The sequence below is a fragment of the Silene latifolia genome, chromosome 7, assembly GCF_048544455.1.
Source record: "Silene latifolia isolate original U9 population chromosome 7, ASM4854445v1, whole genome shotgun sequence".
NCBI lineage: Eukaryota > Viridiplantae > Streptophyta > Magnoliopsida > Caryophyllales > Caryophyllaceae > Silene > Silene latifolia.
Genome location: NC_133532.1, coordinates 124,392,936 through 124,406,796, shown reverse-complemented (window position 1 = coordinate 124,406,796; position 13,861 = coordinate 124,392,936). Strand labels below are relative to the sequence as shown.

Below are 13,861 nucleotides of genomic sequence, written 5' to 3'. Positions count from 1 at the left end.
CCGATCATTCCCATGTCCAAGAGCTTGTCAACTTCTTGGTTGATAATTTCGTGCCTTTCTGCAGCAAATTTTCTTCTCTTTTTCTTTGTACAGGCTTAAAGGATTTGTCAATGTTCAACTTATGAGTAATAACATCAGCATCTATGCCAGTCATATCAAAATGTGACCAAGCAAAACAAGACATTTTAGTTTTAAGAAAGTCGACCGATTTGGTCGATTGAGTCGGGTGCATCGACCCTACAAGTACTTTCTGTCGGGAATTCTGGGTCTAATATGACTTCTCCTGTTTCCATCTGTGTTTGTGCTATGTATTCTTCCCTGACAGGTGACTTTAATTGCTATGCAAGGAGACTTACCCGACTTTGAGGGTTTCAAAGCCCGAGTGTAACATTCTGGCAGTCCTTTGTTCTCCTCGATGGTGGTTATCCCCATTCGTTGGAATTTTCACGCATTGATGGTATGTTGATGGGATTGCTTTGACATTGTGGATCCATGGTGCCCAGGGATTACATTATATGAGGATAAGCAATCCATTACTCCAAATCTCTCATATGAAGCCACGCCCTCCACATAGGTAGGCGGTGATTTCTCCCAGGGTGTTTTTGTTTCTCCATGAATCCAACCAGGACGCCGGATTTCTTTATGATCTTGCTTTCGTCTATCTTCATAGCTTTAAGGACGTCAAGCATCACCAGGTTGATTGAGCTTCCTCCATCTATCAGAATTCTTGATACTTTGGTCGTGCCGATTTGCATTGTGATTACCGGTGTCATGGTGTAGACCGATATTCCTTGCGAGATCCGAGTCATCAAAGGTGATAGCGGGCAATGACACGGGCTTGGGAGGAGGTTGAAGTCCGGATTCCCTGGATATCCTCTTGGTGCAGAGTGGTCGGACCACGATTTCGATCCTCCATTTATGAATTTGACTTCATAGATGGGGGAGGAGGAGGAGGATCTCTCGCTGCTTCCGGGTCTCTCTTATTTTGTCCTTCATCTTTATTCTTTGGCTGCTGGATTATATCTTTCAAGTAGCCTTTCTTTAGAAGATATGCCACTTGTTTCGAATGAATGCATTCTTCTGTGGTGTGTCCGATGTCCTGATGGAAGTCACACCATCTTGTTGGATCCTTCCTGGGGTTGTCGGACTTCTTTGGCCATCTGACTGTATCTCCCAGGTTTTCCAGGCGTTTGATTAATCCTGCAGTATTAATGGAGAAGTTATATTCAGGAATAGTTGGGAGGCTAGAGAGGTTACCTTTATGCTCTTGTGTCATATTGACTTCAGATCGTTCAGGCCTGGAATAGGGTGCTGATCTAGGATTGCCTCCTTTCTGGTATGAACTTTTCCTGTTGGTGTGTCCATAGCCTTGCTTTCCTCCGGATGAGTTCGTCCTGAAGTTGAGATCTTCTTCTAATCTGACATGCTCTAAGGCGATGGATTGGACAGTGGCAAAGGTTGGACATGCTTTCTTGGTTAGATCTGCATAGATGTCACTGTCAAGCAGGACTCCTTGTCTGAATGCTTCTCTCTTTGTTTCTTCATCGCATCTGGGAATGGCCACCTTTTCTTTGACAAATCTGGCCAGGAATTCTTTGAGAGATTCTTCAGGAAGCTGCTTTATCCTGAACAGGTTGCTTGGTCTCTTGGCCATATCTCTGCTACTTGCGAATTGTTGATTGAAGGCATTGATCAATTCTGCAAAATTCTTGATACCTCCATTTGGGAGATTGATGAACCATTGTAATGCTGCCCCAGTCAGGGTTGTGCCAAAGCCTTTGCACATACAGACTTGCCTGAGTTCACTGGGTATTGAGGCAGCCAACATTTTTTGTTTGAATATGGCAACATGATTTTGTGAATCAGAAGTTCCATCATAGGTTCTCATGGATGGGACAGTAAATTTCTTGGGTAGATCAATCTTTGCAATTTCATCTGCAAAGGGTGAATCCGCAAAGCTGTCAACTTCTACTTCAGCCACAGGGTCTGGTACTCCGGGTATATTTTCTATTTTGTTGTGGAGTTTTTGGATTTCCTGAAGCATAGCCATCATTATTGCGGCTTCAGTTTTGTTTGTCTCATCATTGGGAATAGTTGGAGTGCCGGATAATGTATCCTTCTCCGGGGTTCCAAAATTAGAGAAGTCTATGTTTTTGATGATGGATGAGAATGGGGTTCCTGGTTCGAATCTGGTCTTGGAGCCCGAAGCCTGATTTTCCAATTTCTTCTTCAGGCTAGACTCAGATTCCTTCAGCCTATTGATTTCTGCTTCAGCCTGAGCTGCTTTCTCTTGGATTGTTTCCAATTCCTTGATTTTGGCCAGAGCAGCCGCTAATTGTTGTTCAGCGGTGAGTTCCACCATTTTTGTGTGTGAATATTAATTGAAAGATAATAAGGAGAATTTTATTGGTTTGAAGAACTAGATGCCCCACGGTGGGCGCCAATTGTTTTAGCAGGATTTTCCTGGAGGGATCCGGCTTAGTTATATAGTGATCAGGGTATCTAGTTCTATAAGATTAGAATGGTATGAATAAATGACAAAGAAAGAAATGAGTATAAAGAATAACGTTTTTATTGTTTTGATATACCGGGCACAATGTTGAAAGAATATTCAAATGCTCAAGAGTAAAAAAGATAAAGTATAGATAAAATTAAGCAATAATGAATGACTTTACAATTGTTGGAAATCTCCTATTTATATTTTTCTCCCTCCTAACGTTTATATTGAGCAACGTCTATAATCAGCAACCTCTTCCCCAAATTGTAGGAACTGTCACCGGAATAATAGGGCATGCTTCCTATTAGCTTGCTTGACCCGTTCTCAACTCAACCAATCCTTAGCCTTTTCCTTTCTTTCCGTCCAGATTCATGGATTATATAGTTCTAGGTTTGGACTTGGTCTTCCTTGAGAATAGGGCACGGTTATTTAGCTTATACAATCGTATTTCTTGTTTATCTGCCTAATCCAGGCTATTTTCGAGAATCCGCCAAGCTATGATATACTGATTATCAGGCTTCTCTTCCAGGATTTAGTAGTCTTCTTGCCATAATATTCTTCACCAGCCAGATAGTAGTTAGTCTTGTCCGGTCTGTGTCTCAACCATTCAGCTTCATTGAGTCGGACCAGGTTATGGTCAGACCAGGTTAAACTGGGCCTAACATATATATATATATATATATATATATATATATATATATATAAAGTACAAATTAAATAATATACTCCATTAGATTTTCTTCGTATTTGATTTTGATGGATAGAAATATATAGAATATAGTCCAAAGTTGAGTATTCATATTAGTTATTCCGCTCAATTTTAATGTAATTGTCATTTGTTTTGAGTTATTACCGTGTCTAAAAAACATTGTATTTTCATTTGAGGCAAATTTTGGCGATAATTTTCAATATGGTTTGCCAGGAATTGATAAGTCGATATTTTTACTCTCTAAAAATAATTATTTTAATGTCATTTTTTATTATTTGAGAGGTTTGTGAGTTTTAAGATCTTCTTGATCTTATATGTATGGCTCTGTTTGGTACTCAACAGATTAATATTAGAAAAGCAGATTATAAATGACAGATTTGATTAACAAGTTTGACTAGTATATTTCAATTAGCATATTTAGTAGAAGTGTTTGGTAATTAGCAGATTTAGGTTAATAGATTGTTGCAGGGGCGGACCCACCTAGTAAGCAAGGGGTGGCGTCCGCTACCCCAAACATAAAAAAATTGGTTTAGAAGACGTATTTTTGTTACCTCAATTATTGCTAAATACGGAGTAGTAGATAAGTAAATATTATTCCATTAAATATACAATAAATATCTTGTGGCTCAATGGTAAAGGCATTGGTTTTCCACCTACTGCCTACATGCATTTATAAACTAATTTTTTATTGCTACCTCATACATTAAATCCTGTGCATTTATAAACGGACTGGTTCCATTAAATGTTTGTATAGGGGTCGCCCCGGGTTCAAATCCCTTCACATGCATTTATAAACTATTTTTTTATTGCTACCTCATACATTAAATCCTGTGCATTTATAAACGGACTGGTTCCATTAAATGTTTGTATAGGGTCGTTTGGTTGCCACCTAGAAAACATAGGCATTGGAAAATCCCATGATTTGGAAAAACATGGGTTGTTTGGTTGCCATAAATTTTGGAAAATGTAGGAATTAGAACTTTCCAGGAGCTTCCAATGCCTACATGATGTAGGAAGTTGCTTAGCTACTCCCTCCTTGGTCATTGGAAGTTCCTGTGAAATTTAATTCCTACATGAGCAACTAAACACTTTTTCGAAATTCACCCGAATTGGATGAGGGAACTTAATTCCCATGAATTGTATTTTCCTAGGAAAATTAAGTTCCTTGATCAACCAAACAACAAAGTTAAGTGTTGGGTTTATGCTTTAAATCTGTGTATTAAAACTAAGATAGTTAAACATGATCAATTGATGTGTAATGTATCTCAATATTTAGTCAATTAATTTTATATTAATCATTTATATTTAGTCAATTGTATCATACAAAATTTATTATAAATGATTAATCACCTAATTTACGTAAACCAAGCTTACAACACGGGCTTGAGACGCGATTTTGTAGCTACATTTGTTGTCTATTATCCAACGGTTTTACACAAGACTAAACAATTTAACAAACTTTTTCATAGCCAAGCGAGGCAAACAAATAGGAACCAAAACGCCTAACTCCCTAAGATGTTTAAAAGGTGTAAAACAAGCAAACCACCTTAAACTCAGATCAAACCCACCATATAGTAGGTACCCACCATAAACGGGTCGACCCCAACCGAAATCCAAACAATTAACCCGTAGTCGTCTATGATCAGCCACCAGAAGTCTGTCCAAATCCCTAGCGCCGGTCACTAGGCTACCTTCGACTGCCATGCGATTAGCTAACGAGTTTAAGTATTCCTCGGTGACATTGTCCTTTGTTCTTTTTACAAGATCCACAGTGTATTGAAAAGGTTTTCCGGAGAGCTCGTCTACTGTGGCTTGAGCAGTCCAGATGGCGATGACATTGCCGTAATATCCTGCTGGTAATGAAGGGTTGTATTTTGTGATACGAATATGGCTGTCATTTCATCTTAGACTATGTTCAATGTATTTTGTTCATTGTTTTTGACGTTGGACTATGTTCAATGTCTTTCCTTCAAGCCTTTGCATTTAAACTACAAGTAATAGAGATTAGATTCAATGTTAGTGGTTAGTTCTTTTAGTATAAATAGAGGCCATCATTTGTAAAATAGATATTGAAGAATTGAGATGAAAACAAAAAAAGATCGATGAGTTCGATAAAAAACGTTGGAGTTTGACGCGATCAAGCTTTAGCCCGAGTAATATTCAATAGGTCTTGAGTATTCTCACCCATTACTCGTGTTATAGGTCTAGCACCGAGTAAATATCCCATTGACTTGAATTCGACACATGAATTCAAGGCAAATACCCTTTTATTTTATTTTTCTATTAATCCGCTTCCGCAATTTTCGCATCATATGGTATCAGAGCACTTATGATACGAATTGGGCAGCGGAGTTTATATGATGTGAATGCGGAAGCGGAATTTATTGAATCGAAGCAGTCTTGATGGTATCGATTGTCGAAATTGATAAAGGTAATTTTTATGTGTTTTTTTATATGTGAATGAAACAAGAAATAAAGGATATTTGTTTCGAATTATGTGAATAAATCGAACCAATGGGATATTTGCTATTGTTAGACCTATAACAATAACAATGGGGACCAAACTCAAGACCTATTGAGAATGATCGTGAATTTACTCAAAACGCGTTGAATAAAAACAAAGGATTGGCCGCAGCCATTTTCAACTCAAAACAAGTTTTTCTAAATTTCTGGTCTTGTTTTATTCATAAGCAACAAGGCATTATATAGCCTCCAAAGAACCGAAATGAGCAGCCAAAATGTGAAGAGTTGAGCAATCACTCTTCACTTGATTACAACCATTAATGCTACAAGTTCAATGTATCAAGACAAATACTAAATAAGCTTAGATTTTATTTTAACAACAATAATCTGAAAATGCTAATAAAAACGTGAAGCTTGGACCGTCCTTCCCTTGGAATGCGTGCCACAATCAGCTCTCATGCACCATACTTAGCAAATTCACATAGGAAGGATGATTGAAGCTCATAGGCTGAAAACCACGAGCCACAATCAGACTATCACCGTGAGTGTTCACAACCAGCTCATCAACCAACTCCGAGTTACTAACTTGGATCGCATCATCCGCCCTTTCTTGAAAAAGAATCGTCCCGATTCTTGAACCTATGATATGGGTTATCAAAAGTCGATCAACCCTCGAACTACCTCGCTCGAGTTTAACCTTTGAATTCCAATCGCAACCGGAAATTCAACCAACATCTTGACTTCGACACACCTTAAGACCGTTTGGGACCATTTTTTTTTGTTTTCTCACGGATGAACAGTAACACGGCTGTGAACAGTAACTTTTTTTTTTTTTGTAATTTTTTTTTTGTCTCCGTCACGCCTTGAATAACAAATTACTAGAAACTTGTTCCCGAGATGCAAACCGATTAACCCTCAAACTACCTGTTCAAGTTTAACCTTTGAATTTCAATCGCAATCGGAAATTCAACGAAAAGATGGCTTCGACACACCTAGGATCGTCTCGATTATGGGAAATCAAGAGTCGGAGCTCTGATACCATATGATGCGAAAATTGCGGAAGCGGATTAATAGAAAAATAAAATAAAAGGGTATTTGCCTTGAATTCATGTGTCGAATTCAAGTCAATGGGATATTTACTCGGTGCTAGACCTATAACACGAGTAATGGGTGAGAATACTCAAGACCTATTGAATATTACTCGGGCTAAAGCTTGATCGCGTCAAACTCCAACGTTTTTTATCGAACTCATCGATCTTTTTTTGTTTTCATCTCAATTCTTCAATATCTATTTTACAAATGATGGCCTCTATTTATACTAAAAGAACTAACCACTAACATTGAATCTAATCTCTATTACTTGTAGTTTAAATGCAAAGGCTTGAAGGAAAGACATTGAACATAGTCCAACGTCAAAAACAATGAACAAAATACATTGAACATAGTCTAAGATGAAATGACAGCCATATTCGTATCATTTTGACCGGGTGTTCATAGTGTATCTTAGTTGTACGGACTCTTGAGGGTTATCGTACAAAGCCATGGTTCGGCTTCGCCATAGGTGGGCGCTTATGAGCTCGAATGTTGTTGATGACGGAATTGATTGTTGTAGGCGAGCTATTTCAGTAGACCCTGTGTATGTAACAAATAATCGACCACTTTATACGAGTAGATACGATAATGGCCTTGTTTGGCAAACGGCAGAAGCAGATTCATAATAGCGGAGAACGTTAGCAGATTTTAGTAGCAGGTTTGATTATCAAATTAAATTAGCAGATTAAGAAATGGTGTGATAATTAGCAGATTATAGGACAACTAGAATAATTTCATGAATAAACTGAATAGTAGATTCCGGCCAATATCCTATCAAAATACGCCGTTTACCAAACACATGAAAATGGTAGATTGATGAGTCAATCTATTAATTAGGCCGGAATCTAGTAATTTTACTCAATATGCTGTTTACCAAATAGGGTCAATATCTTAGTCACGAGAAAATGTCAATATTTTATAATGAAAAATGATCATTTAGATTTTAGATAAAATGTTTTACTAAAATTATCACTTTTTAACAAGAAACAAATGGTAATATTTTATTGTGAAATGATCACATTTCTCTGTCTTAATTTCAGACAGAAAAAGTCCGTCTGAAAGGAGAATTTCCAGATATACAAGAAAGAAAAGGTTAGGGCCCTGTTTGGCAAACAAAATAAGCAGATTCATGATAGCGGATAATGATAGCAGAATACGGTTAACAAATTTCGGTAGTAGGTTTGACTATCAAATAAATCAGCAGAATTGGAAAAGGGTGTTTGGTAATTTGCAGATTTTAAGATAATCAGAATGGTTTCATGAATAAAGTGAATATGCTAATGCAATATGCTGCTTTTAGCTGCATATTCAAAAACAGTAGATTCCGACCAATATGCTATCAGTTTTATACGCCGTTTACTAAACACATTAAAATAGTAGATTGTTTGGTCAAACTACTAGTTAGGCCGAAATCTACTAATTTTGCTCAATATGCTGTTTATTAAACATGGCCTAGAACTTAAAGAGTACTCACAAAAGAAGAATGACTTGTGAACCAAGTCATCAAGTGGAAAAATGCTTGTGATTTTTTCATTGTCCTTGTTGAGCTGGATGTCATTAGACATTTAGACTTGTCGCAAACACTAAGGCACCTACCGTGGGACGGATGTGGAGTACTAAGAAGGTGACGCATCCACACATGTGAAATCGATGGGTGTTGGGCCTCACCTGCGAGCTCAGTTACCGCGTTCAAGAATTGTGCTAATCCAACCCCATCTGCCATTGTGTGATTTAGTCGAAGTGCAAATATGAACCCTCCACATTTCAATCGGGTCACCTGCTTTCAAAAAGGAAAACAAGAATAATTGTTACTTATTAATTTTGTTAAGTTATCAGTTTTTCTTACATGTGCTCCGAGTCTAAGTTACAATAATACTCATTCTGTTCAATCCTATTCCAAACGTTTGTTGAATATATGCGAAAGTTTTGGTTAAAATTCACGAAGGCTCTATTCGAAACCAATCAAAAGTTTTGGTTAAAATTTTGAAAGTTTTGGTTAAAATTCGAAAGTTTTGGTTTAAATTTTTGAAATTTTTTCGAGTTTCCCATGTTACATTACTTATTTGCTCCCGCTGAAAATTTTCACCCCACCTAACCGTAAATCCTAACTCTGTCTAGGGGTGTTAATGAACCGAGACAGCTCGCGAGCAACTCGAGATCGGCTCGATAAAAGCTCGGTCAAAGCTCGGCTAATGCGAACTCGGCTCGGGCTTAGCTCGAGAGCTTAACGAGCCAAGCCGAGCAAACGCTGGCTCGACTCGAAAAACTCGCGAGCGGCTCGAACTTGTGCGATTAATTAGGTAAGATATTGCTCATATTTTATAAAAATATTTTATCATAGTTATATCTTTGTATCACACATATTAAATATCTAACGGATTTACCATATATTTTTACATATAACTTTCGATTCTCATTATGAAAAATATCGGAAGAAAAAAAATTTAAAATTTAAAATTTATATTATATATAGGCTCGATTTGAGCTCGAATTTGGTTCGAGCTCGCGTTAAAGCTCACAAACTTGATAACGAACACATTTTTTTCAAACTCGAGTAAGCTCGAGATCGGCTCGAGCTCGAGTTTTGGTTCTTGAGCACAAGCCGAGCAAGACCAAGCTCGGGCTCAGCATGATTTTAAATATACCTGAATGAGAAGCAACGGGGAGTGCAAGATATCACTAGAGCCAGGAACATCATATAGAAGCTCATCGGAGCAAGGAAAAGGAGGATAAAGGGGATGACCAAAGTCGTCAAGAGTGACATCAGCATCGGCCTCGATGAAGAGAACACCCTCTCCATTACACTTAACAACCAGCTTCCCCTCGCTCGTCTCCCTCAACCGCCCCGCTAATGGATAGTACGACACTAACGCCTTAGCTATTGCGTCCTTGATCACCTTTACCGGGTCAGATCCCCTAAAATACGGGTTTATATTACTAGTAGGGTTCCTGTAAAACATGATTAACGGGGCTTGAAGACGAAGTTCGTTGGTACTGTCCAAGTCCGATAATTCCTTGGACTCGTATGGCGTGGAACACGCCGGGTGGATCAGCTCCGGCGTCTGCCTCATCACCTTGAATTTTATTGATGATTTTGTGGCATTGATTATTTCTGCCATTTAATTTTTCTACGTTACTATTAATTTGAAGTGGGTTTAAGATAATTTAATCACCGGAATCGAATATAAATGAGATGGAAGAAATACGAGTATTATTTTTCCCAATTTATTAGCATAAAGTATATGCAACAATAGTTTGAAAATCTTGGTACAATGCTGTAACAAATTGAAAGTAGTTCTTGACGAATATTGCAAAATGATTTCAAATATATGTCCCGGTTATTTGTTGTTTTATTCTGTTTTGTGTGTCTCACTCAATTATTGTCTTTTTTATTTTAAAAATGAAATTGATGGGCAGATTATTCACACACAATTTGGCCCACTGGCCCACTCGTCATTTTATAATTGGTTGACTCCTCCTTTTTTTGTCTTTGCGCCAAAATAAAAGGACAAGAATTGACCGGAACAGAGGAAAAACTCCATAATTGTTATCTTTTGACATCTGGCTTCCTCAACTTAATATGCCGAATTTATGGACGCTTTAAACCCAACAAGAATCATCTCCATTTCTTCTCTCCATTTCCCCTCACAAACCCATTTAATAAATCGGATTTTCTCATCAATACTCTATTAACCCTTTATTTTTATGCATAAATCGTAAAACGTTCGATGTTGACAGAATACAATCTGAGCAGTTGATAGGTAATGGCCTCTCAATTTCTTTTTAGGAAATGGAGAGAATTTTGTCTCCTTTAAACCCAACTTAATTTTTAGCTACATTTAGCATCTGTGATTTAAAGTGATGGTGAACATCTGAATTTTGCTTTGGCATTATATTACAGGAGAGAGTAAGGATTAGAATCTATGGCTTTGAAAATATTGAAAGAAAAAATGTAAAATTAACAATTATGTTGGGTTCCTTATGTTGATGATAACATGCCCATTTGATTTGTGTCTTCTTAGTTTACCTTTTCAGGATTAATGATGTAATCAAGCTTGGATTAAGAAGTGTTGAAGTTGTTAATCATCCATTGTATTAAGTCAAGTGTCATCTAATGTACAAGTGAGAAAGTTGAGTATATTAGAGTAATAGAAACAGTCAAGCCGACTGTTGCTTTTACAAGTAAACAGCTGCTGAGATTGTTGCCACAATTCGTAGAACTTGAAGTTTCATTTTTATCTTTCAAAAGCTTTCACGTGACTCTTAATTTTCAAAGATAAAAATCAGATTTTTATTAAGGAGGTGGTCTTCAATAAAGAGTGGTTTGAATTATTATTTTCAAAATGTTTCCTCTTTATGCAAATTCAACCCTTTGGCTCTTTAAGAAAACAAAGAATGCTTTTTGCCATTTTAGTGTTAACTTGTCATCATGTGACCTGTCTTTTCTCCCTTTGTTTTTTGAATTTGCAAGAGCTTTTAAGGATATCTTTCAAACCATCTTTCTCTATTCTTACCTTTGCAAAAGAAGCCTTTTTGGTGCAAGTTTTGGGTGGTTGCTATTGCCCTTCACATGTGAGGTCTTTGACCCTTCAAAACCCTAGCAACCCCTTCACTCACCTCCTCTATATAAACTGTGCATCCTCTTCATAAATCCTTAAGACTTTTCTGAAATAATTCTTTCAACTTTGCAAATTGTTTTTAAAGCTTAAAAAATCGTGTTTATTTGCAAAAACCTTTAAAAGTCTTCAAGTGTCTTCAAGTTTCTACAGTCGTGGCTACTGTTACTTTTCTATACTAAACTCTCTTGCTTAAGAATTGTTGATCTTGTAAAAGTTGTCCATCTCTATTCTTTGTCAAGAATATGTTAGTGGAAACTTGATCCTATAACATTCTAAGTGTGTTAGTAGAGTTTAGGACGGAGTAGTCTTTAACTCTTGGCAACCGGAGTAGGTTGTGAGTTGTTGAGTTCTAGGACGGAGTAGTCCTTTAACTCTTGGCAATCGGAGTAGATTGCGAGTTAGCTTGTCATAAGAACGGAGTAGTTCTTGTACTAGCTTTACAACCGGAGTAGGTTGGTGTCTTTTATTACAAGGGTCTTTTAGTTGTCGGAGTAGATCACTAAAGGAAAGTAATAAAAAGGTAGATTGGACGTAGGCACTTGAGTATTTGCCGAACCAATTCAAAAATCTCGTGTTCATTGTTTTTACTTCATTTCCGCTGCAATTTACTTTGTTTGTTTGTTTTGTTTCGCTTAACCTTAGAAGCAACAGTTCATCATACTGTCGCATTTGGTCTGCAGTCATATTCCACAAACTGAGACAAATAGATACAGTCAGAACGATTGTTGCTTTCATACTTCAGCAAACATTCATCGTGATACTTGTTCAATCTTTCAATATTATTCAAAGTATCTTCTCGTCTCTTTTGTCCTCGTAACTCACTTTAATTCAATAAAGTTGGAGTTATAAATTTTTAAAAGAGTACCTAATTCACCCCCTCCCCCTCTTAGGTACTTGAATCCATAAACTCAACAATTGGTATCAGTGTAACACCCCTACTTTCCATAATATAATTCTTTAATTTTATTTTCCCATATTTTATATTTTATTTTCGGGAAAATATCCGTTTGTCGTCTTTTGGGCTCGTTGGGCTCGAAAAACGGTGAAGACCCGTTTCTCTCTTGGGTCTCACGTGTGGTTTAGTGTATATGGGTGAGTTTTGGGCCTAAACCTAGAATAAACCCATGAGCTTCTCTATAAATATGAAGGGAAACCAAACCCTTGCTCTTCTTTTCTTATAATTCTCACAAAAACCCTAAACCTAGTTTCTCTCCCCCTCTTCCTCCTCGTGCCGCGCGCCACCCTCACCTAGGGTTTTGTGCCGTCTTTCTTCCTCCTCCGTTCTTCATCGTTCTTCGTGCTTAGATTGATCCTACTTCTTGGATTTATCTATCTTCTTCGTAAGTTTTTATGTTTCGCGTAGTTTTTATAGTTTTATAGTTTATATATATATAGTTAGTATATTTATTAGATTTGTTATCTTTGGCACGTGATGATTCATAAAGGCGTGGAAGTTGCTCCTGGAGAAGACGTTTATATCGTTGAAGACGATCTCTAGGGTTTATTTGCTTAATAAGGTAACTAGGTGTTTTCTTTTAATTGTGTTTATGCCAATTGATGTAATTAATATGATTTAATGATTGTCTTGTATGATTGGTACATGTTAGATTGTTTATGATCATGTTAAATTATGTTTTCGTATGTTTATATATGTTTTAATGTATTAGTTATATATCGTATGTTGTTTATGTGTTTATTATGGGTGTCATGGGCGAAATTAGGGTTTACGAATAAACCCTAGTAGCGGCATGATAGGCGGCCAAGGGTTCTTTCCAAAGTTATAGCTAAAGCTAGTATAACGTGGATGATGATTCAAGTGTTATAGCTGAAGTTAATACAACTTTGGGTAGCTACTCTGGTTATGGCTGGACCCACTATAACATTGAAGTGCGAGTCAAGGTTATAGCTGTAACTAATGTAACTTTGGGATTATGGCTCAAGGTTATGGTTTATGCTAGTATAACTTTGTATTTCGTGTCAAGGTTATGGTTGAGGTAGTATAACTTCCGAGTTATATTTACTGAAGTTATAGTGGAGGTTACTATAACCTCGCATCCAGAGTTCATGTTATGGTTAGGGTTACTATAACATTGCATGGTTATTGTTAAAGTTATAGCTGAAGTTACTATAACATTGGTTACTTATATTTGTTTCACATGTTGTATCGTGTTCAACGTGTTATGTCCTTGTGTTGCATATATCTTTGGTTACTCTTGTTCATATGATAAGTAGGATGGTCAGTTATACTATCCTATGAGTTGAGTCGTGATGTTGTTCACGCATTTTAGTACAGTCGGTTATACTGTTCATTTGTTTGTTGGATAGTTTGAATAGATTACGGTAGTTACGGTTATGTGCTATCGGAATGAACCAAAGCCACCCGTTGATGCGGGATTTATTTGGTCTATGTTCGGGATTGGGCAGAGGCAGTGGTTATACGCTCTGTTCCCGAGTGTCGTTCGGTTTCGAGAGTCCGCCAGG

At 37.2% G+C, this 13,861-nt stretch overlaps 1 protein-coding gene across 2 annotated transcripts; it reads right to left on the bottom strand.

The window, feature by feature from the left end:
- Positions 1 to 6,768: 6,768 nt before the first annotated feature.
- LOC141591359 (benzyl alcohol O-benzoyltransferase-like) lies at positions 6,769 to 9,913 on the bottom strand. Of its 2 annotated transcripts, none has more exons than XM_074411671.1 (3): positions 9,407 to 9,913; positions 8,236 to 8,538; positions 6,769 to 7,301 (listed from the first exon to the last, which is right to left on the bottom strand). In XM_074411671.1, the coding sequence occupies exons 1-3, from the start codon at positions 9,878 to 9,880 to the stop codon at positions 7,287 to 7,289; spliced, it is 792 nt and encodes a 263-aa protein (XP_074267772.1). In that variant the 5' UTR covers positions 9,881 to 9,913; the 3' UTR covers positions 6,769 to 7,286. The 2 variants fall into 2 exon arrangements, with proteins under 2 accessions (XP_074267772.1, XP_074267773.1); XM_074411672.1 differs by having other exon boundaries at positions 8,430 to 8,538.
- Between the last annotated feature and the right edge of the window lie 3,948 nt (positions 9,914 to 13,861).

Bases quoted from the DNA above. Each gene is read 5' to 3' on its own strand.
- LOC141591359 (XM_074411671.1), bottom strand. From the start codon at position 9,880: ATGGCAGAAATAATCAATGCCACAAAATCATCAATAAAATTCAAGGTG. The intron at 8,539-9,406 runs GTATATTTAAAA...TTTTGAAAGCAG, and splicing joins CCCCGTTGCTTCTCATTCAG to GTGACCCGATTGAAATGTGG.